This window comes from Callorhinchus milii, unplaced genomic scaffold (assembly GCF_018977255.1).
Source record: "Callorhinchus milii isolate IMCB2004 unplaced genomic scaffold, IMCB_Cmil_1.0 Scaffold17, whole genome shotgun sequence".
Classification (NCBI taxonomy): Eukaryota; Metazoa; Chordata; class Chondrichthyes; order Chimaeriformes; family Callorhinchidae; genus Callorhinchus; species Callorhinchus milii.
Window position 1 is genome coordinate 3,655,612 of NW_024704758.1, and position 23,120 is coordinate 3,678,731.

Sequence of the window (23,120 nt, forward strand, 5' to 3'; positions counted from 1 at the left end):
CCATTAACTGGTCCCTGGTGCCATGAATATTCAGGCAGTTACCATCGATACAAAGCAACTTTCCGCTCCCTTATTCCCCCAGAACTCCACCAAAGACCCCAATTTCCACATCATCTTAGCTCATAGTACTACAGTCAGCATCATGGAAAATTCTTTATCATTCAGTCTTTAACCCACTGTACCATCCAATCTCTAACTCAGTCTCTATCCCAGTGTACCATCTGGGCTCAATGCTGAAATGTTGAGATGAAGTTGGTAATTATTACAAAGAGAAAGGATTTACATGTTATTGGAACCTATCACTTGTTCATGATAGCTCATGCAGCAGTTACTTGTGCACATTAAGGTCCCTTCTCTTTTCCAAATAGTGTCACAGGATATTTACTGACCATCTGAACACAGCAGATGGAACCTGTTTGATGCCACATTTGAAAGGCAGCACCTCTGACAATGCAGCCTCAGCCCCTCACACCCCCACCCAGGATTGCACTGGAGTGTCAGTCTATAAACCAGGCGCTCTAAGTCCAGGCTGGGGTTTGAACCTACATTAGTAGTAAGTGCTGACAGTATTTATCACTGAAAAGGATTTTGCACCAACTGCACTTGATAATGGTGAAATTCATGATGCTTTTTTCAGCCTGCATAAGATGCTCTCTTGTAAGTCAGTATCAGTTCTATACCTGAAGCAGTCCTATAGCACTGTACATCCGATCCCAGTGTCTCACCATCACAGAATGTCCTGCTACTTTAATAGCATTCTGACCAGTGTTATCGGCCAGCCTGGCTCAGTTGGTAACAGTCTGGCCTCCAGGTCAGAAGATGGTGGGTTAGAACCTCAGGCTGGGACGTTGAGGTCCAGGACTGAACTCACTGCAGCACAGGACTGAGAACATGCAGCATTGTTGGAAGTGCTGAACTTTGGATGATGTCAAAGTGAGGTCCAGTCTGTTCAGGTGGACATTGAAGATCCGGTGAAACACTTTGCAAACAGACCTCATCCTGAAGATAATTGCTCGTGGCACTTTGTTTGTGGGACTTTGTTATGTGGAAATTGGCAAGTTTGTCTATAAATATGCGATCGCTATTTGCCTGTGAAGCGATATGAGGGGTTTCGATGTTAAAGTTGTTGTATCAAATGCTAATGAATATAAAACAAACCAGGTGTTCCAGATAGTGCAGTGGGTTAGACTCCTGAAAACTGAGTTTAAGATATTGAGTGTGGATAGTGTTAATCCAGGTCCCAGTTCATAGGCCTTCATTTAGCATTAATGTAGCATAGCATCCTACATTGCTGCAGTAATAATAATAATCCTTGCATTTGATAAGGTGACTTATCATGTGTCAAGGTGTCACAAAGGGCTTCACAGGCTATACTGTAAAGTGGATTTTTGACTGTGCATTTTGTAAGCAAAACATGGCAGCCAGTTGCGCAAAGCAGTGTCTCACAAATAGTCATGGAATGAGTGACCAATTTTATTTGGGGGATTGTTGGCCAGCGTGGTATTTGAACCCACCACCTTCCGACTCAGAGGTGAGAGTGCTACCACTGTGCCAAGCTGACACACAAGGAGCACTGTTCTGAATTGATGGGAGACTGAGGCATATTGTAGGGGCATTGAGTGGAGCAAATGGCACACTGTATGTGGCTGATGTGAAAGTACTTAATTCAAAGATCCAACAAGTCTTAGTGAGGTAAGATGTAGAAAATAGTTATAACTAGTCTTAATTACGAAGCTGACTTTCCACAGCTCTTGTCCACAAAATACACAGTCACTACGTTTTGGGACGTCCTCCTATGTGACAGAGACTATACAAATGTAATTTGTTGTTGTTGTTGATAGTATATCCTGTGAGGCAATTTCAGTCATCGTCCTGACGTGAAAAGCGTTAGCTACATCAAATGCAATGATTACATTAAACCCACAACCTTGTGACCCAGTGGCAAGAGTGCAACCAACTGAGCCAGGCTGACAACCCTCATCGCTCCAAAGCAAGAAACCAGACCCAGAAACAAGGGATTCATTTAATACAAAATTTATTTCATGCTCTTTTTTTTTTGCATAACATATTTGTGCATGCACGTATTCAGAACTAAATTGCATACAGTGCCGAAGTATTGATTCCAACTGTAGAGTAAATTAGATCAAAATCGCTTTGCTGCTCAGTCCAGTCTGAAGCAGCACTGATCAGTACACTTTTCGATGGATTTGCACAGTTTCTAATAAAGTCTGAACTATATACTGATAAATGGAACATAGGGGGTCAAGACTGTCAGTATAAAGGGTTAAGCTCCATAGAGATTATACAACATACGGTATAGAGAAAGTACCAGGTCACAAACATGCTGAATTTAAACATAGACAAGGGATCAAAGTGGTTCTCAAGTGACATGGTTCTATCTGGCTCGAAGACTTTGGATTTAGATATAAGAATGAAGACGTGGTCAATATGACCGGTCCCCACTTACGTGTGTCTTTGTTTTAAATCTGATTCTCACCTCGTGAAATAAAACTCAAAATAAAAGGGTATTTTGTTTAAAAAACAGAATAAAAGGGAAAGGCATTTTGCCAGCAAATGCGGTTTGGTCTTTCTGGCAATCAGTCCGTGTGAGGTTTGATAGGCTCTGGCTTGAGGTGGAGTTACGGACAGGGAATGGAGTTTCTAATTGGACAATTAATGATGGAATCATAACTTCTAGGTCATGCATTTCATGCTGGTAATCGAGGTAAACTTTGTACCATTTCAGTACAACCGACTTGAGAGACAGCCATCAACTCTGGGTCAATTCTGTAACACCCAATGGTCCTTTACACCTTGTTCCCAGTAGTTGTGTTTGTCCTAAGTCTTCGCCGCTTGAAATTCCCTCAGGGACCAGCTAATTGTCCACAGAGCCGTCCACGTCTCTCTCCCATCACATTAAGTTACTTTGACTCCCCTCTTCGCTTACAACTAGCAATGAGAGAGGGCTGCCCTTGCGGAAATCTGGATGTAAAGAATACAGTCAATTCTGGAGCTTCCTTGATGCTCTCCTTCAACGTCAATGTTTGTCTTTAAGAATGAAACTGTATGACTACATGCAGAGAGAGCAGCCTTCTTCCAATGCCGACCTCGACATGCAACCCGACTAGCTGGGACCTCCTTTGGAGATCTGAGAAAGGGGAATCTTCATTCACTCGTGAGGTGAAATAACAGATATCGAGTTACCCCATTCTCAATGAATTGAGGGCGATGGGCGACAGAGCGCTCACAAAGCAATGAGGCTCCCTCCCTCCCCCCTCCCCATTCTTTAATGAAAGCCGCTTGTCCCTGGGTGATCTCCAGCTCGATGCCAATCCCCATGCAGTGCCACCAGCGTGCTAACATAATGTCATCCAGAAACCAGCCGGGTTGGTCCCACCAAATTGGATGAGGAGCAACCAAAAGATAGGTGATCTTCACACTTAGCCAGCTGGTACCACGCAAGCCCACGCAGGCTGTAGGACTAAAGCTTTGGACCATTCTCAACTACTAATCCATGCTACACAATGGATGGGATGGGAGACGGAGAATGCGTCAATGGACAAGGAGAGCTGAAGAGCGAAGGTGGCACTGATGGCAATCTTAGTGCATTTCTGCTCATGCCAGCTCTGCTGCTTAGGTTCCTTGAGTTTTCATAACCTTTATAATAAGGAAAAATGCAAAGTACAGCGTTGGGTCAACAAGACAATAGACAATGATGAGTCGACATCATTTCCATGCACTTCCATGCTTATAGTATCACCATTAATGAAAGACAAAGAGATCAGTCGAACTTGCACTGACTCGCTTCTAAGTTCCTATGACAACCATTCTCATTAGCTTGGCCAATAATAACTCCTAAGTCAGCAATTGGGTGGGGTGATATTACACTGGCTGTCGCACACAGAGAGCAGTTCCTCATAGTGACAGTGTGCTCAGTGTGCCTGTTAGTGACTAACCAAGGCCGATACTTTGTTGGTTGTTGACTGGGTGAGCCCGAGTGGTGTGAGAATGGAGCTGAGGGCGATACATTACATTACCACTCCCCCTAGAGAGAAATCCGTTCATCAGTTAGTTTACTGGGAATAAGAGCATCGCCCCCTCCCTAACTCTTTGGGAGAAATCAGTAGGATCCCCCACCATCCCTCTGCCCCAGTCTACCTCCCCCAATCACTCCACTTCCTGAAAATTTGTTTCTTGAACCCATGCATTAAGTCCAATTTGAGTGTGGATTCCGGATCAAGTCATTGTAGGACTTCACTGAGTTTGAAGGTTCCGCCGGTGTGACTACCTTTATGTGATTCATTTATTTATTCCTTTTCAGGACACCAGGGTTACAATTTTTTCCCAATGTCTGAGAAAGTCCTTGAAAAGTCAAAACAAAAACCTGAAGGACCTGAAATAACAGATTGCATGTGTCTGCTTGGCCAGACACTGTCACATCCCCACGAGCTGACCTCAGAGAGGCCCTGCCAGGCTCAGCACCCCTCCTCTACAGAGCCAGGTGGGGTGGGCTACTTATTCCCCTCACCAGGACCAGGCAAAATGCTTGGGAAAATGGGGTGAGGGGGAGGCTGGTAGTCAAAAGGGGTTCGACCAGGTGCCAGAACCCCCAACTCTTCCAATGTAGGTTTGTCAACAGAAAGACACAGGTCAGATTTCATATTTTAGAATAGTAAAAGTAGTTTGAACTAATGAATGGTTTGTGTACTGTGTTGGAAAATGTTTTAGCCAGGGATCAGAAACAGTTAATACAAAGAGCGGGGCCAAACCCAACTGTCAGACTGGAGGGAACCGGTGGGGAAGGCTGCATCTAGGATCTCAGAGGCTTTTCAATGGTGATTTCATGTTAAACTGACTTAAGGAGTTCGTTTGGATACTCTTACGCACAGTGATGGGCTTCTCCATGTATCAGACAGCCAGCTGACCAAAAAAAACAAAGGAATTGACACTGGCTGGAGAGAGATGTGAGCGAAAAATTTTACTCAACGCTGTTTGGAATCAAGTTCATTGGCTACAGAGTAAAGTGGGTTGGGTTTGTGCTCTGAAGGCAGGGAGGAAAGCCAGGGTCAGGAGGTGACACCACACCTCTCCTTCCTGTACTGTACACATCCTGGGGAACAGGAGGTTAGGAGGTCAGCTCTCTGTTGGGTCAGACATCTGGTCCACATTGTTAACTATTCAATTTCCCCAGGTCTAGCCAGTGGGGTTCAAATACTGTACAATTATTATTATTAATATTATTAATCAAACACTGGAAAATATGTAGCTTGGAGCTAACTAGAGGTGGTGGGGGGCTGGTGTGGGGGAAGGCATCCCCTGGCAGATTAGTAAGGAACATTCATTGCAATCAATCCTATTTGTTATTGTTAAAAATGAAGTATCCACATGGCTTGACTAAACACAGCTCAAGAGATGCTATGAATCAGGTCAGTGTTAGCTCCTTGGTGCAAGCAGGTTAGGAACCATGACATCAAACAATCCCAGCCAGAGGGAACTGAAAGCAAGCCTCGGAACTCTTTAGTCTTTCATCTCAGAAGCAATTAGCCAACGTGATGGGGGTTCGATACTATTCCGAAGTCCACTGCAGCATTTAAAGACTTATACATGCAACCGATCCCATTGGAGACATGCACAGAAAAAAATAGCACTAAAACAAACCTACAAGGACACAAGTGTGATGGGGGTTCGGCTGAGATATCGCAGCTGTTCATGCTGGTTAGGGACACAGCCCTTTGGGCCAACAATATGTTGACATTGAAACACATTAGTTCAATAGTCTGTAACCAATCTGCCCAAAATGGAATCAAGTTCAACACTTTGCTACAAAGATTATTTTTTTTAGCTGAAGTTTCTGAGCAACTTTCTTTTGAAAGTGAGATCACATTATCAATCTGTATTTGTTAACTTTAGATTTGATATTTACATCTTAAATGATCTCTATAGAAGACTGCCCATTAGAAGTGGCACATGCAACTTCTATAACCCACACTTACAGTGTGGTTGATAATACTGTCTCTATGTATATATCTATATATATTATATATATATATACAGTACACCAGTGAGAGGATTGAGCGAAATCCTAACCATTACTTGGCGCTTAGCGTCTTTCTAAATCTCTATGCAATTTCATAGACATGTACTCTACACAGCTAAGCACTGATATTAGTCATTGATACACTTTCTCCAATGCAGCTGTATATCCTAGCAATATTAGATTAACAGATTGATATGTCTGCCTGTAAGATTACTGTATCTTGCCTGTGAATTACGTACCCTTTCTTATTCCTCCATCGGGTGGACATGCAAACTCCCCGGTTGCTAAGAGGAAGCAGGGCCCATCTCTGGCATTCCTCTCCCTGGTGACAGAGCGAGTGAAGGGGAGCTGTTCCTCAGGCGTCACCGCCTGGTCAATATGAGGACAATCTTCGTTTGCCAATGCTGCATTTGCCGCATCGCCGTTCTGTTTAAGATCTTCAAATATACAAGCAAAAAGCTGAATGAAACGCTAAATACTAACTTTGTATTTCTTCTTAAAGGTTAGTAGGTTCTACGCTTTGCAATACTTGCGCTAGTTACTCCAGAGGCAGCACATTTAGCCAGGAAAAGAGGTTTGCATTTGCAAATGAAATGTACACGGGTTTAGTAAGCAACGCTACCAAACATCTGACAATAGGTTTCATCATAGCATTGTGAGACAGAGTAAATCCCTCTGGAACGTGGAGTAATATAAGCACGTTACTATGGGGAATGTATAACGGAGAAAAGGTTTGATGTGATTATATAATAGAGAGAAAGCTTTGAATCAATACTGCCTGTATACAGGCCTACTAGTCATATATAGCCTATGGCTTATAGCTAATGGCCAGGAAATGATTTGAGCTCCTGTCTAGAATCCTAACATTGACTTGATGCCCACCAGCTCTTGCCCTGATCCAGGTTTCACACACATTTCTTGCCCAAAGTCGAAGGCCTGTTTCTGACACCACCTGGCGAAGGTCTGTTCCCTCAGCCTGTAGCATCCCTGTGCCAACCCACAGCTGCTGCTCCCAGCATCGCTATCTCTCTTGGTAGGAAATCCCCCCCCCACCTGTTTAGGGAACCTGCATCAGGACCCGTCATCCAGGGACACTGTCCATTCTGAAACAAGCTTCAGCGTGTACTGCTCCTTGGTCAGTTTGTTTACAGAATAACCACATTATCAGGAATCTAAAATTTTGCACTATTCACAAACCCGATTCGTTGCATTAATCTTGTCTTCCAGCTCCCAAACAGATCCTGGTTTCTATCTAAGATGCCGGTAAGTCTGCAAGCCCATCAAAGTCTAGTTAACAATGAAATCTGACAACACCAACATGCGCCTATAAAGAGCACAAGGTGAAACATCTTCAACAGAACACCAGAATTACAACTCTTTCCATGTGGGAACTTCGGGTTTGCCAGATCACAATCCCTTTTGGAACGCTGCATTATCAGTCAAACAATGGTTATTTTTTAAGTGCCTTAACTCGCATTTCCAATGTAATCCAATGCTGCTCTAATGTCTTAAAGTGCTGAATGTGTCAGGCTGCCTGGCAAGCAGCACGCGGGCAGAGGCAGAGCGTGGGCCATCTGTGATCTGTTACTGAGCCGTGAAACTGACCCAGTTCCAGCCACTTCATAGAATCATAGATTACAGCACAGGAGGAAGCCATTCTGCCCATTATGCCTGTGCCAGCTCTTTGGAAGAGCTACCCAATCAGTCCCACTACCCCGCTCTTTTCCCATACCTCTACAAATCTGGTAGTGAGTGATGCCAGATCTTCACAGAGTTGGTAACTTGGTTAAAGATCACAATCTCACACCTCAAAAGCTGATCAAAATGGGATGAAAGAAGACACATGTGGGCATCGAGTTCCTTACTACCATCTTGGATACCCTTAGAGATGGCTCCATGTGTCTTTGCCCTCCACTGATAGCGCACCCCAACAGTAACTCAGTTACAAGCCAATTAGAATTTAGCTTCACCGCCAATTGACTCCAGTTATGAAGAATCTATCTGGGTTTCATATTTGGGAGGAGGATGGTGAAAATGGTAACAAACAATTGCCTGACAACTCCCCTCCACCTTGGCCACATATGATTATGGGTGGAATAAGTGATGATTACATGCACTAAACGTATCCGGCGCCTTGGGATGTCCTCCCGATGTGAAAGGCGCTATACAAATGTAATTTTGTTGTTGTTGTTGTTGTCCCAGTTCTCCAACATGATGCTATTCAATGCCAAGTCCATTTGACCTCTGCCAAGCTATGAACTGCCCAACACCTGTCATTATCTTTACAGGTGTACTCCCTGGGTCAGCCATCCAATCTGAAAACTGTTCACACTGTGTTTCACACAGAAATTTCACACCAGGTATTCAGTCACAGGGACAACCCTAATAAAAAATCTGAAGTAACAGCTCCTTAATTCAACAATTGGATTCAATCAATGCTATCAGATGGAGGCCAGTGGGAGAGCTGTGAGCTTTATTTATCAACTTAGATAGGGAGCTCTGCCACCTGTCCCATTGTGGAGACACTAAGCTGCAGAGATGCAAAGAGGGCATTAAAGACAGGGTTTGGTTCAATTTATTGGAGTAGCACGGGAAAGCTATATCCCCTCAATAAATCAACCAAACTGTAGCATAGTTAGTGTATCATACAACTGGGCTCCTTCATTGATCCTTGGACAATGAGTTGAACTGATGCTCCAACTCCCTCAGAAACAAAGCTAGATTGTTTGGGGCTAGGAATATTCCCATAGTGGAATTGGGGGAGGGAGTCAATTTGGAGTGGAGGGGTGGGATTGGGTTTGGGGGGCAGCGGGGAGGGGTGGGATTGGGTTTCGGGGGAGCGGGGAGTAGGAGGCTGGGTTTGGGGGGGAGGCTGAGTTGGCGGAGGGAGTGCAGAGGGGTGGGATTGGGTTTGGGGGGAGTGGGTGAGCGGTAAGGTTGGGTTTGGGAGTACATTGAGTCGGAGAGTGGATGCTATTTCCACATTGAACAGATTTTGATGTTAGACACAAGGAGAAGGGAAATGCTCCTTTGCCAAAGAAGCCAGGAGGACACATGGAACAGGGAACGCTCTCACAATAAGGGGTGATCTTACGCACCACTTGTAATGAAACCATAGAATGTAGCAAAGCTGAAATACAGATCAAGCTGTAGAGACCCATAATCAAATGACTATTTACTTTAGACTTTCACTCCACAAAACTTCCTGAAAGCACATGAGAATAACCTTCCTATTACTGATAGCTCAATACTTCCACTTCCCAAAGAATATTTGTAAAAGTGAAATAAATAATCTTCACACCAAACTAGATGGTGTATAAATATTTCAGTCTGACACTGCCCCAGTATCAAACTGTATCAAATGTGCCTCTCACTGAGAGAGAGTTAAGATCCTATGGGTGAGATTGCCCCCTGGTACCCTGCCATGTCATCCTGCAGTGGGCAATGTAGCTGTTTCTCGCATCTAGCCGGAAAGAATTTCATTATTGAGGTTATTCATTGGAGGAAACACACAGTGTAGTTTCAGACATTTGGGTTGCTTTTGTATATGGTAGGATTAACTCTTCAGAAATCTGGCCTACACCCCTCTCTCCCACTCTCCCCAACCACTCCAACAATGCTGCTCACTCATTCCCATATCTACATTGAAAAGTAGCCCTAAAGTGTACTAACACGGGGACTACAGACTATTGACCGCAGCTGATGCTCTATCAGGTGTATATAAAGTCTCAGCCATCCCAGGCAACAATCCACCCGGCTTCACTTCCCTCTGCTTGAAGCCTCACTGCTGACCAGAAACCGGCAGGTTACCGGGTCCATGGTGGGGTGGTGCTAGGTGAGGACAGCTCTCTATTTGATAACGTGCTTACTAGAGACGGTTTGTCCTGATGACAGACACTGCCATGGCTGTTGAATGTGCTGCCTGCCTAGGAACCCAAGCTAGACTATCAATGGCTACCGAGGGATGGGTGCGAAGCAGGCATATCGAAATCAGATCGACATCCCTCTAAGAGGTTTCCTACCTGCTCTGTTAATTTCTAAAATCTCTTCCTGAGCGAGTGGACAAGTGTCACTCTGGGTACTGTGGTGAGGAGAATTTACATCAGATCTACAATAATTGGGCGATCCCAGCTGGGGCGGTCGCGGTATATGTTTCTTTTTCTTCTTCGGTAGCTTTTGCTTCGCCATGGCTAACGAATAGTACATCCCGAAATTATTGACAATGACAGGAACCGGCATGGCGATGGTTAACACGCCTGACAATGCGCACAGAGCACCAACCAGCATGCCTGACCAGGTCTGAGGGTACATGTCTCCATAGCCCAGTGTGGTCATGGTCACCACCGCCCACCAGAAGCCAATGGGGATGTTTTTGAAGTGTGTGTGCTCGTCTCCTCGCAGGTCATTCGGTTTAGCACCTATCCGCTCAGCGTAATAGATCATAGTGGCGAATATCAGCACCCCTAGGGCCAGGAAGATGATTAAGAGCAAGAATTCGTTAGTGCTCGCACGCAAGGTGTGGCCTAACACTCTCAGGCCTACAAAATGACGGGTCAGCTTGAAGATTCGGAGTATGCGGACGAAGCGGACCACTCTGAGGAACCCCAGGACGTCCTTGGCAGCCTTGGAAGACAGAGTACTGAGCCCCACCTCCAGGTAGAAGGGCAGGATGGCCACAAAGTCAATGATGTTCAGGGTGTTCTTGATAAACTCCACTTTGTTGGGGCAGAAGGTTATCCTCATGAGGAACTCAAAGGTGAACCAGACCACGCAGACACCCTCCACGTACGTCAGGAAGGCCTCAGTCTCCGTCTCCTGTATAATCTCCACCCGTGTCTCATTGCCGCTTCTCACAATCTCTGTCCGGTTGACGATTGGGTTGAAGGCCTCGTGGGTCTCCAGGCAGAAGGTAGTGATGGAGATAAGGATGAAGAAGAGCGAAGCAAAGGCGCAGTACTGTGGAGAGAGAGAGAGAGAGAGAGAGAGAGAGAGAGACAGAGAGGGGGAGAGAGATGCCAGTCAGTGTGGAGCGGTGGGAGAGCGGGTTCGATGGTAAGATCACAGTGAGACATACACAGGGGATTCTAATAATCCTTGCATTTTGATACAGCGCCGTATCATGTCGTCGAGACATCTCAAAGTGCTTTGCAGAATGTACTGTAAAGTAAATTAATGTATATTTTGTGGGAAAAACATAGCAGCCAATTGCGAACAGCAGTGTCCCACAAACAGTCGTGGATTGAGTGACTAAATTATTACTTTGTAAAAAAAAATTAAGATATTATTACCCCAGAAAAGCAATCAGCCATTTGAGTAACAATCGGGTTCTCACTTACTGCTGGGTAAACAGAGGTATGTGGAATAAGGAAACTGGCCTAAGGTTTCTCCCTGTCCAGGAATTGAACCCATGTCCTTTCGCGTGTAAGGCGAGCACACTAACTACTATGCTACAGGGCTCCACAATTCTATTAGTAAAACAATAATGGACAACACAGGTCAGGCAGGGAGCTGCAGCTCCGCAGACCCTCCGAGAAGAGGGACATTTGACACTACACCCAACACCAAGTCATTTCATTTCTTTGCTATGAATAAGATCTATTTTGTGCTTTTTCTTAACTGGGATTACATTCTTTAAAGTGACTGAAAATAACTCAGGCCGATTGGCCGGAACTCCACTCTGCCTGGCTGGGACCTGAACCACTTCCAGAGATTGGGAAGATCACAGAATTAAACCGACTTTACTGACTAGACTGTGTCCATACTTCACATGAGTCTCCAGCCCTCCCAATCCCCTCTGCCGCATACCTGTGTTCTCTCCTCCCTCATCTATTCCAGACCATAAAGATCCTAATCTCCAGAAGTGGCTTGCCGCAGGTCAGAAGGATTCTGAATTTGCACGACTCAGATTGCCTTCCAGATGATGGGATTTCAGGGCGTCTGCCTTTGATAAACACAGCTACTGTAACCTCACACACATTCCCTCAGTAAAGAAGAAAGGTTTCCACATGATGAGTTTAATCCATATATCATGAAGTGATCTTTCCTATGCTCGGCTGTGAGGCAACTAGTGAGGCTCTCCAGACTGTCCAAGCTATGTTATCAATAATAATATTCATAGCCTAAGGTCTTGTATAGAGTAATGACCCCCGTCCACACCCACCCTTTACAGCACTATTTTGTCCAATCATTCATTTCTAACAGGGCCTAAAATTTCTCATGGTCTTAGCCTTAAGATCACCCAGACTTTCCAACTTAAATCTAGTCCGCGCTTGAAATTCTTAAAAAGAAACCAGCTTCCAAATCAAACCAATATTTAAGAACAGATTCCACCCAATTGTATATTATAAGACAAAATGGTCTCAGAGGCTAAGACTTGGTGAATTCCAACATTCAGAGGCATAAAGGTTCTCATTGTCTTAGACTTGAGACCGTTATCTTCAAAATTAAGATTGTGCAGAAAATCCTTCAATGTTTGATATAACGTCTTTCAAGTCAGGAGGATGCCCCAGTGCGCTTTGCAAGATAATAAAAATAATCCTTGCGTTTGGTATAGCACATTATCACATCATTGAGATGTCTCAAAGCCCTTCACAGAATATATTGTAAAGCGGATTGACTGTGTATTTTGTGGGCGAAACACGGCCGCAATTCCGTATAACAGAGTCCCACAAACAGTCGTAGATTGAGTGACCAAATTTTTTTTATAGAATAAACACGGCAGCCAATCAGTCGTCAGTAACGTCCCACCGATAGCCACGCAATGAAATTCAGTTCGAGTTTAAAGGCAGTTTGTTTTTCGGAATCGCGATTTGTTTCTAAAAATATGCAGTCTTAAACATTAACTTACTGGTCCGAGAGCTGTGACTGGGAGGAATTTCATGTCTGTGACATAACCAATAGAAAGACTGGAGTAGTGGAGCTGACCGTTCAGAGATTTGGTTTGGGATATTGTGTCAGTATTCAGGGCAGCCCCACGCACCTGCCACCTGCCACACTGGGCTGAGAGGCTTTGAAGGTCCCACTGGGTTCAGAGTAGAAATAGGTTTCCTTTGCAGTAGAGACAGACAGAGCTGCATTTGTAATGAGATACTGGCATACTTCACAGTAATGCTGAGTGTTAGTGTTTCTTGCATTGCAGGGAATGATGCCAATGAGCTAGTAGAGTATAGTCACAGAGTTGAGCTGCAAACACAGACAGCGTGCTGCCCACGGTCACCGAGGACATTCCCAGCTTCTCATCCTGAGACCTGCTCTGGTCTCTGAGCGGATAATTACCACACTCCACAAAGGGCTCTCCTCACCCCACTGTACAGCCAGTGTCACACAGCACAGCATGCTGTGATGGGACGGTGGAGATTCTGGAAGAATGGCCTTCTTCATCCGAACCAGTCTTGTAACTGTGTTAGTGGTGTCCACCTGTCTCTCGTGCTGCTACATTGGGTTAGTGCTGAGTGGCCCAGAGCTGCCTTGTGGTGGGATGTCCTCCCGATGTGAAAGGCACTGTACAAATGTTATTTGTTGTTGTTGTTTCAAAGGCTGCGAGTTACGATCTCTGGATTCCAAAGCTAGTTCATTACACCTTAATCTGTTCTGCTCTAGTCAGATTATCTCCTGTGTAGTGTTCCACCAGATACACAGAGTGAACTTTAATATGGTGCAGAATTGTGAAAAATGTTCAAGTCTATCTTTGGAATCCAAAATTTGGAATTCCTCAGCATCACAAGGCAGCTCCAAGGCACTCAGCACTGACCCCATAACTGACCCAATGTATTGGAATCGAGCCAGCCCTCTGTGACAGTCTCTAGCTCAGATCCTGAGCCAAGTGGGTCCGCAGTATTCCAGAGCACTGCTGATGAGAGCATAGCCCAGCTTGGCTCATCAGCAGGACTTGAAAGGGCAGACCAGTCACTGGAGGCAGGGAGTCATTCAACTCAGCACCTGTTATTCGTCCAAGCCTAAGCCCTAATGGCTTGGGCGGTCCTAGCTGAACAAGTGATGGAAAAGCTTGCCAGTAAGCGATATCAATGAAAAGATATGCAGTTTTAGCTGGTTAGACTCCAGCAGTTCCCCCAACACATTTGGCTTGGAGGGCACTATATAAATCCAAGTTGTTGTTGTTGTTGTTGTCCCCAAGCCCTGGCTCCTACCTACCTGCGCCCAGTGCTTTTTGGAATTAGGAGGAATGCATGGAATTCTCAGTTTGGTTTGGATACTCTTAAGCATGATGATGGATTTCCGTATATGGGGGCTGACCCCAAAAAAGGCTGAATTTGGAAGCCAGTTTCTTTTTAAAAACATGGAAATCTGGCTTCCAAATTCAGGCCAGATTTGAGAATTCTCCACAATTCTGAACCATCCTAAATCTTTATGGTCACAATGATCCCACAGCTGAGTCCGGGTGGTATTTTGGATCTGTCTAAAGAAAGCTTTTCCACGTTTGTATCTGGGACACACATTCAGCAGGAACATGCTCACCAAGGATCATGTGCCAATGCTTAAGCGCAGCAAGCAGCTGAGACAAGAGGCTCGAGCAGTCTGAACTGTCCTCCCGAATTACCATCCAAACTGGCTTCTGTGCCACAACAACCAGCTACAGCCTGACTCACTGCCTTGTACAATCTCTGGTATGGGAAGGGGAGCTGGTGGAGGAGGGGGAGTGGAGCAATGGGGAGGGAGTGAGTTGGGGGAGTGGGTGAGGAAGTGGGGTGGGTTGGGGGGAGCGGGTGGGGGAGTGGGAGAGGGGAGGGTGAATGAGGTGGGGAGGTGGGGTGAGGAAGTGAGGAGGGGGAGTGGGGTGGGAGAGCGGTGAGGGGGAGTGGGTTGGGGTGGGAACGGAGTGGTGGGGGAGGATGGGTGGAGGGTGGGTTTTGGGAAAGGTTGACAGGCAGTTGGCAGCGGACGTGGAGGGCTGGACTGGGCAGACTATAGGAAGTCAGAGGTCGGGTGGGCAAGGGGTTGATGATCTTTGACCATTAGAACAAGAATATTAATAAGCCACGGGATGGGAGATGTGGAGCCGGGCGAGGCTTGGGTGATGAGCTGGTACAGGCTGGAGGGGTTGGTATAGGCTGCAATGTATGGATGATGTAAATGTGTGGAAGTGGACCTGGGCCAGTTGGTGAGAGGGTGATGGAGAAATCAGGTCAGGAAGTGAGGAGCAGAGGGAGATAGTTGGGGTGAAGGATTCACCAAGGTGCCAGGCTCGGGAAAAGGAAGAAAATAGACTGAGTCAAGGTCGAGAATTACAGGAATTATTAGTATTCCTGTCAGAGTGTGTGTGTGAGTGTGTGAGTTTGAGTGTATGTAACTGAGTTGTGTGTGTGAATCGGTGTGTGCGAGATGTAATCTCTATATGTGCTGTATAGAAATCTTTTGCATTGGATATAGCATCTTATCACCTCATCAGAGCACCTCAAAGTACTTCACAGGCAAACGCAGCAGCCAATTTGCGCACAGCAATGTCCACAAACAGCCATGAAGTAAATGACCAGTTTATTTGGGAGATTATAAACCAGGACACTGGGAGAGAGAAACTCCCTTCTCTTTTCTAATAGCTGGATCTTTAACCACCTGAAGAAGCAGAAGACCTTGTTTTAATGTCTCATCTGAAGGGCAGCAACTTTGACAATGCAAACCCCTCCCCCTGCACAGCACTGGGATTTATACTGTGACTGGCTGTGTTATGAGTCGCTAGCATCTAGTTTATTTTAGTTTTTTTTTTAGCTTTGTGCACGTACAGGCGGAGATGTGGCTGTATTTATTGTAAGTGAGTAGGTTGCTGTTACGGTATTTTGATTGTGTCTGTGACAGTATTGATCTGACTGCTTGATGTGGCTCTGACTACAATGAGATGTGCATGTGACAGTAATATTCTGCTTGTTCGTCGAATGTCTATCACACTATCATTCTTGCAGTACATGTTATTCTAATAGTACTAATCTGAGTGTATGTGATATTATTGCAATGTTATTCACCTGACTCTACACGGTACTGTTGCAAGATTATTACTCTGAATGTTACATTGTTGTACGAGTATCAATCCCACTGTATGTAACAATATTACTCTGACTGTACATGGAAATGTAACAGTATTACTCTGACTGTATTTGGTATTATAAGAATATTACTCTGCATTTGGTATCGCAACAGTATTGCTCTGTCTGTATGTGGTATTGTAACAGTATTACACTGGATAATTGTAATGTACCTGTTGTTGTTTGATCCATGATCCATGTAACTCTGTGAGCTTAATATCAGTTACGGGCAATGACTGGAATCCATCAGGAGGGACAGAGTAACTGAGAACCTGGATAAAGTGCATAAGTCAGAGGGACACAGCTCATCCTGTCCCCGACACAAACACAGAGGTGAGAGATAACAGGAAGTTCTCATTCCTATCAATTATGAAAATAATCCTTTCATTTGATACAGCATCTTATTACCTCATCAAAGCCTCAAAGCCCCACTCAGAGGCATATGATAAGGTGCACATGACTGATCAATGGCTAAAATTAAGATACACAGAATTGAAACCAACACCACGAGTTGGATAGAAATTTTTTTTTTTTTTTTTGATTAGCTGAGTAGGTTGCTGTTACGGACGACACATGCGGAAACCCATCATCGTGCTTAAGAGTATCCAAACCTTCCATGCATCCCACCTATACATGGAAATTCCTGTGTATTGGAACAGAATGTTGGTTTGGAAGCAGCGATTTGGGATAAAAGTGACATTCCCTGACTGGCAGTTGGTGACAAGTAATGTTCCCCAGGGATTGGTGCTTTTCACCCTGGACATTGATGACCTGGATACAGGAATAGAGGGGATTATAACTGTTTTGGCTGAGAGGTGCTGTACAGAACACAGCAGGAATTGGAAAGGGAGATAGACAGATTCAGTAAGTGGGTGTAACTGTGGCAGGCGACATTTAGCATTGCAAAGCGTGAGCTTAGATGTAAGAACAACAGATGGGAAAATGTTTTAAATCAGAAACGCTGGGAGCTAGAGCATCAAAGGGATGGGGGGGGGGGTCCATAAATCTGCCATAAATTAGCCTGGCTCAGTCACTCCTCACCTGGCCTGTCAGCCTGTCTCAGGCACTGCTATTAATACTAATAATAATCCTTGCATTTGGTATATCGACTTATCACATTGGAAGGACATCTCAAAATACTTCGCAGGATGTACTGTGAAATGGAGTGACTGTGTATTTGTAGGTGAATGCAGCAGCACAATTGCACACAACGATGTGCTACAAACAGTAAGTTACCAATTTTATTTGGGGGATTTGAAAACTATTCAAAAAAGGAAGGCAATTTCTCTCTCCCAGTGTCCTGGTCAACAATTCCCCAAATAAAATTGCTCACTCACTCCACAGCTGTTTGTGGGACATTGCTGTGCACAAATTGGCTGCTGTGTTCACCTACAAATAAACAGTCACTACATGTCTCAATAAAATCATGTAAAGAACTTTGAGACGTCTCGACAATCTGAAAAGACATTACAGCAAATGCGAGGATTATTATATATCAGTAAAATTGAGTCACAGGTGCAAAAAATATTTTAAAATGCATTGGTGCCAATTGTGGAATTGTTTTTAATTGAGTCTTAATTTGGAAACCAGTTGGCTGCCCCTCCCCCTACCCAACGCTTGGCCCAAATGGTAATTCCCACTTGGCGGTGGGGGTGGGTGGGCAACCAAGTTGGGGGTCTGCAGCAGATCATAGCCAACACCCACACATTCTGTGTCAGCCTGGCTCAGTCACTCACGCTCTCGCCTCCGAGTCTGAAGTTGCCGATTCAAGCCCCAAGTCAAGATTTTGAGCTCACAGTCTTGGCTGATGCTCCAGTGCAGTCCCAAGGGAGCGCCTCACTGTCAGAAGTGCCATCTTTGGGTGAGACATTAAAATGTTAAACTGAGGCCCTGTATGCCCTGTTCAGATTGATTAAAGATTCCACGGCACTATTGGAAAAGAGAATGGAATTTCTCCTGACATCTGAACCAACAGTGCCCCAGGTAAAATCAGTCATTAACTTCCTGGCTGTTTGTGAGAAATTGGCTGCTACATTCACCCACAAAATACAGTCACTACACTTTACAGTAATTCCTGTAAGCGCTTTGCGACATCTTGACAGTGTGATAAGATGTTATATCAAATGTAAGGATTATTGTTATATTATTAGATACCTGGCTGATCACAGTGATGGATTTCTGTGTGTGTGTGTGTGTGTCAGCCACTCAGCTGATCACATGATAGGTTTCTATGTGTGTTAGATGCTCGGCTGATCATGGTGATGGGTTTCCATGTGTGTCAGACCAAGAAAAGACTAGCTAACCAAAACAAATTCAATTTCTCCTTTGAAAGGAACCATTTGCTTCAGTGACATGAATTTAGGATTATAATTCAAAGAGAATTTCGAAAGATTTCTTTTCCCAGAGAGTGTCAGAGTGTGGAGAGCTAATAGCAGCCTGATATAGCGCACATAATCGCAAAACTCTCAAAGCCTTTCCCAGATAGTTGCTGTCACATGTAGGAACTATATTTGTAGGCAACTGCATTAGTCAATATCCAACAAACAGCCATGATGTAAATCAATCTGAAGGATTGTCAGCCAGGACACCAGAGAAACTTCACTTTTCCAATAGCGTTGTGAGATCTTTAACGTCCATCTGAACAGGTAGATGAAACCTCAATTTAGTGTCTCATTTTAAAGACGGTGTCTCTGATAATGGAGCACTCCCCCAGCACTGCACTGGAATGTCAGCCTACTGTGAGCTCAAAAACGCAACTTGAGGCTGGAACCCACAACCTCTGCCAGTGAGGCGAGAGTGAGTGATTGAGCCACCCTGTGGGGAGGAGGAGAGAGAGAGCTGTTGGAGCGGAGTCAATTGTAGACCTCTGAAAGTGAATTAGATAAATCTCTAAAAAAGGAGTAAACTGCATGTGTATCGGGGGCAGGTAACTGGGAGTAAAAGGAATGCTCTGCAGGCAGCCAGCAGAACGGGCCTACATTGCTGCATTGTTGGGGTGCCATCCTTCAGATGAAACATTAAAGTGAGATCCTGTCATTCACAGGATCAGACACTTCACGGCTGTTTGTGGGATGTTGTTGTGTGCAAATTAGCTGCTGTGTTTCCTGCAAAGCACAGCCCATGCACATTACAGTAAATCCTGTGAGATGCTTTGAGACTTCCTCCTGATATGAAATGTCCTCGTTCTACCAAAAATTATTCTTATAATTTCACCCTCGACTGTAACAGACATTTCAGGGAAGGTTTGTTTGTTTAGCAGGGTGGGTCAGGGTTGGGGTGCGAATGGGGGTAAAATGAGCAAGGCAATAGAAGTAAGTATTCACCCCCCCACCATTGACACACAGCTGAAATTTATTCACATATAGACTCCCCCACACAAGCAGTCTGGAGACAAGGACACGTACTGTGAAGCACATGATTTGCACTGATGTGACTGAAAAGCAAGTGTTAAATTTATCCTAGCAACGGCCCCAGATAGAAGCTGTGTTTACTCACTCGCACACACATACATAGACACACATACATTCAAACAAACACATAATCACACCATACATATACCAAACATGCACACACACACAGTACATTGTCAACTGACCATTGTGTCAAATCCGAGCCCAGTCACTGTCGTGCTGTTTTGCTTATACTCCCCTCAGCAGGAGACAGGCTGTTGTCTTGAGTGTTCACTGTGTGTTTTAGTCACAGGCGGGAATGGGCTGCAGTGATAGGAACAGCAATAAGGAGGAGGCCATTCAGCCCAGTCAGCCAGTTCCATCAATTTATTACATCATTGCAGATAAAGTCAAATAAGCCTTCTCCACCACCACCCACCCCATCACCATGCCTCCCGGCTGCCGTGACCCTCATCTACACCTTCATCACATCTAGGCTCAATAATAACAAGAAGAATCCTTACATTTGATATTGCACCAGTGACTAAAACACACAGTGAACATTCAGGACAACAGTCTGTCTCCTGCTGAGCCGTCTTCGAGACACCTCAAAGCACTTCACAGAATATACTGTAAAGTAAATTGACCGTATATTTTGTGAGCGAAATTATTCCAATACAGTTCGCTGGCCTCCCCAGCCCCTCAGTAACAAGCTGCAGACGATCCAGAACTCTGGACCACCGTGTTCTGTCCCGCACCAGCTTACATTTCAAGACAAAATGGTTCTCCAACCCCAGACTAGGCAGAATTGGATTAGGGCTCGGCTGTGACCTCCATCCCGAGGTCTAGTCACTAACCCACTGCAGTGGAAATCATTTCTTCCTCATGACTCTATCAAAACTTCTCATCATTTAAAGACTTTGATCAGGTTACCCCTCAACCTTCCCTGTATTAATGAGAACAGACCCAGTTCTCCCCATCCCTGGTCACAGGCCAAATCAGCCATTCCCTTGTCTCATCCCAGTAAATCTCATCCCCTCTATCTGGCTCTGCTGTCCTTAAAGTGGGGTGATCAACAGAGTATTGGAGAGAACCTGTAACATTGTCCTCTAGTCAAGGGTGGAAGGAGTGACACTGCTCTCAGGAGAGAGACAGAAAGAATTGGAGAAAAAATGAACGGTGAGATAATAATAATAACAATCCTTGCATTTGATATTGCGCTTTTCATGTCTTCTCAACATCTCAAAGCGCTTCACAGAACAGACTGTAAAGTGAATTGACCGTATATTTGTGGGTGAAACGCGGCAGCCAATTGTGTACAGCAGCTTCCCACCAACAGTCGTGGATTGAAAATGACCAATTTATTATTGTTTTTTGTTTTGGAGGGATTATTATTAGGCGTGTGGAGTAAGGAAACTTGCCCAAGGTTTTGTCCTGCCGGGAATTAAACCCAGGTGTCTCGTTTGCAAGGCGAGTGCTCTGACCACTGAGCTACAGGACTCCACAAATCTGTTCTTAAGTGTAATTTTGCTCTACACTTATTTTTAAATGGGGGTGGGGGAGTGACAGGTCCTGACCAATGACATTAAAATAACTTGCATTTACATAGCGCCCATCATGTGAGGTGGCATCTCAGTCTAAAACCACTGCCACACATATCACCTGCCCTAAAACTGTTTTCTCATTTTAAATTGTCTTATATTCTCCACCGTAATAATTCACACCCACTCCAATGTATTAACCCAGCAGCTTGTGAGTGTGTATATATAGACACGCACACAGCTCGCTGAAAGTGGTGAGAAGCACCAGCCAGGAGACAACAACAACTTGCATTTATATAGCGCCATTTGTGCAGGGTTGGCTTCCCAGAGGAGACAGATAATAAGAGGGAGGGAGGGGGCGCTGCCCATAAAAACGCACTGAACCCCAATACTCTGATTCCCTTTGCAACAGGAAAATTGTTCCCTTCACGTGGAGCAGGTTCTCAGCTGGTTTGTCATTGACCAGAATGATGCCTCTCCCTCCCTGCCTCTCACGCCAAGATCCTTTCCCTCCCTGACACCCCGGAAGATTTCAGGTGAATGTGATGTTTCGGTTTGTAAATGGGAGCGTAAATGCCACTATACTGATCCGCCTTGATGCTCCCTGTTGCCGGTCCCGGCCAGTGTCAGTGCCTGGCAGCGCTGCCAGCCTGGTTGAAGGTCATTTCTCACCGTCTTGGGACACATCAGGGTGAACCCTGACTGCTGCTTGGATCATGAGTGAGTGAGTGAGTGAGTGACAGTGAGTGACAGAGAGAGTGAGAGTGAGAGTGAGAGAGTGACAGTGAGTGAGTGAGTGAGTGAGTGAGTGAGTGAGTGAGTGAGTGAGTGAGTGAGTGAGTGAGTGAGTGAGTGAGTGAGTGAGTGAGTGAGTGAGTGATAGTGACTTTGACTACTGCATGAGGCGCATTCAACTCTTCAGAAGAGCTGCCTCACAGCGAAGGTCGTTCGGTCGGTCGGTATGTTAATGTATCTGCAGTGAGTGTCCTAATATTGCACCAACCCAGAGGGTTTATTTTCGAGCGTCAAAAGAAAAAAATCCCTTCCTGATCCTCATGAGGTGCTTTGTGTAGCCGGAGAGGAGTGGACAGCGCGGTCCATACAGCGCCTCCTCGCGGTACCGCGGACACACACACACACATACACCCCCACAAACACACCCCCCCATCTGCCTCCTACCTGATCAAGGATTGCTGTTACTCTCTCTGGGAAGGGGCTCCAGGAGAGAAAACACGCATTTTATTTTGTAATTCGAGGAAGTTACATAACTCAGGGACGTGAGGGTGGGGGTTGGGTGGGGGGTGGGGGTCGAGGGGTGGGGGGTGGGGTGGGGGGAAATGTTGGCATTGTAAAGCTGGGAAATATCTGAATGCATAGCTGTGCCTCTCTGCCCTGTCGGTGATGTGTTTTCCTGTGTTTTTTTTATATATATACAGTTCTGAACAAGGAGATGGGTGTAGGAACACTGCAGGGCTGTGTTTTATACAGAGAGAGAGAGAAGGGAAGATAAACAGAAGGGTAGGGAGGGAATGACAGCAAACAGAGGAACACAGAAATGCGAAGGGGGAGAGAGAGAGAGAGAGAGAAAGGGCAAAAACAAAAACAGGGAGAGAGCGAGAGAGAAAGGGGAGAAAAATCAAGAGGGAGAGAGAAAGAAAGAAGACAGAGGGAGAGTGAAACAAATACGGAGAGAGGACGGATTCAGGGCCAGGGAGAGAGACACCGACACACACACACACACACACACATGAAGAGAGAGACAGACAGACACACACACAAAAAGAGACAGACACACACACACAGAGACAGAGACACACACACACACAAAGAGAGACAGACGCAAACACACACACAGAGACAGACACAAACACACACAGAGAGACAGACACACACACACACACACAAAGAGAGACAGACACACACAACACACACACACACACACAAAGAGAGCTACAGACGCGCACAGATCTCAGCTCGTTCCCACTGCCTGTTGTGGTCAGTGTGACATTATATAACGGAGAGAGGAGAGCCCATATTCATTCCCCTCCTCCGACTTGCACCCCTGCAGTTTCACATCAAGGCTCTCTCTCTCTCTCTCTCTCTCTCAGACTGACAAAAC

The 23,120-nt window shown here is 45.3% G+C and overlaps 1 protein-coding gene across 3 annotated transcripts in view; it reads right to left on the reverse strand.

The window, feature by feature from the left end:
* Positions 1 to 2,018: 2,018 nt before the first annotated feature.
* The window catches only part of LOC103174830 (potassium voltage-gated channel subfamily C member 1), a 24,469-nt gene continuing 3,367 nt past the window's right edge, over positions 2,019 to 23,120 (reverse strand). Inside the window, exons 2-4 of one of the 3 annotated variants that reach the window (XM_007887397.2) lie at positions 10,060 to 10,993; positions 6,277 to 6,474; positions 2,019 to 3,657 (exon numbers count right to left, since the gene is read on the reverse strand). In XM_007887397.2, coding sequence (XP_007885588.2) covers positions 3,518 to 3,657; positions 6,277 to 6,474; positions 10,060 to 10,993 — 1,272 coding nt within the window. In that variant the 3' untranslated portion in view covers positions 2,019 to 3,517. Of the gene's footprint in view, positions 3,658 to 6,276; positions 6,475 to 10,059; positions 10,994 to 23,120 lie in introns of those variants that run through there. The other 2 variants (XM_042341511.1, XM_042341510.1) reach the window with 2 other exon arrangements.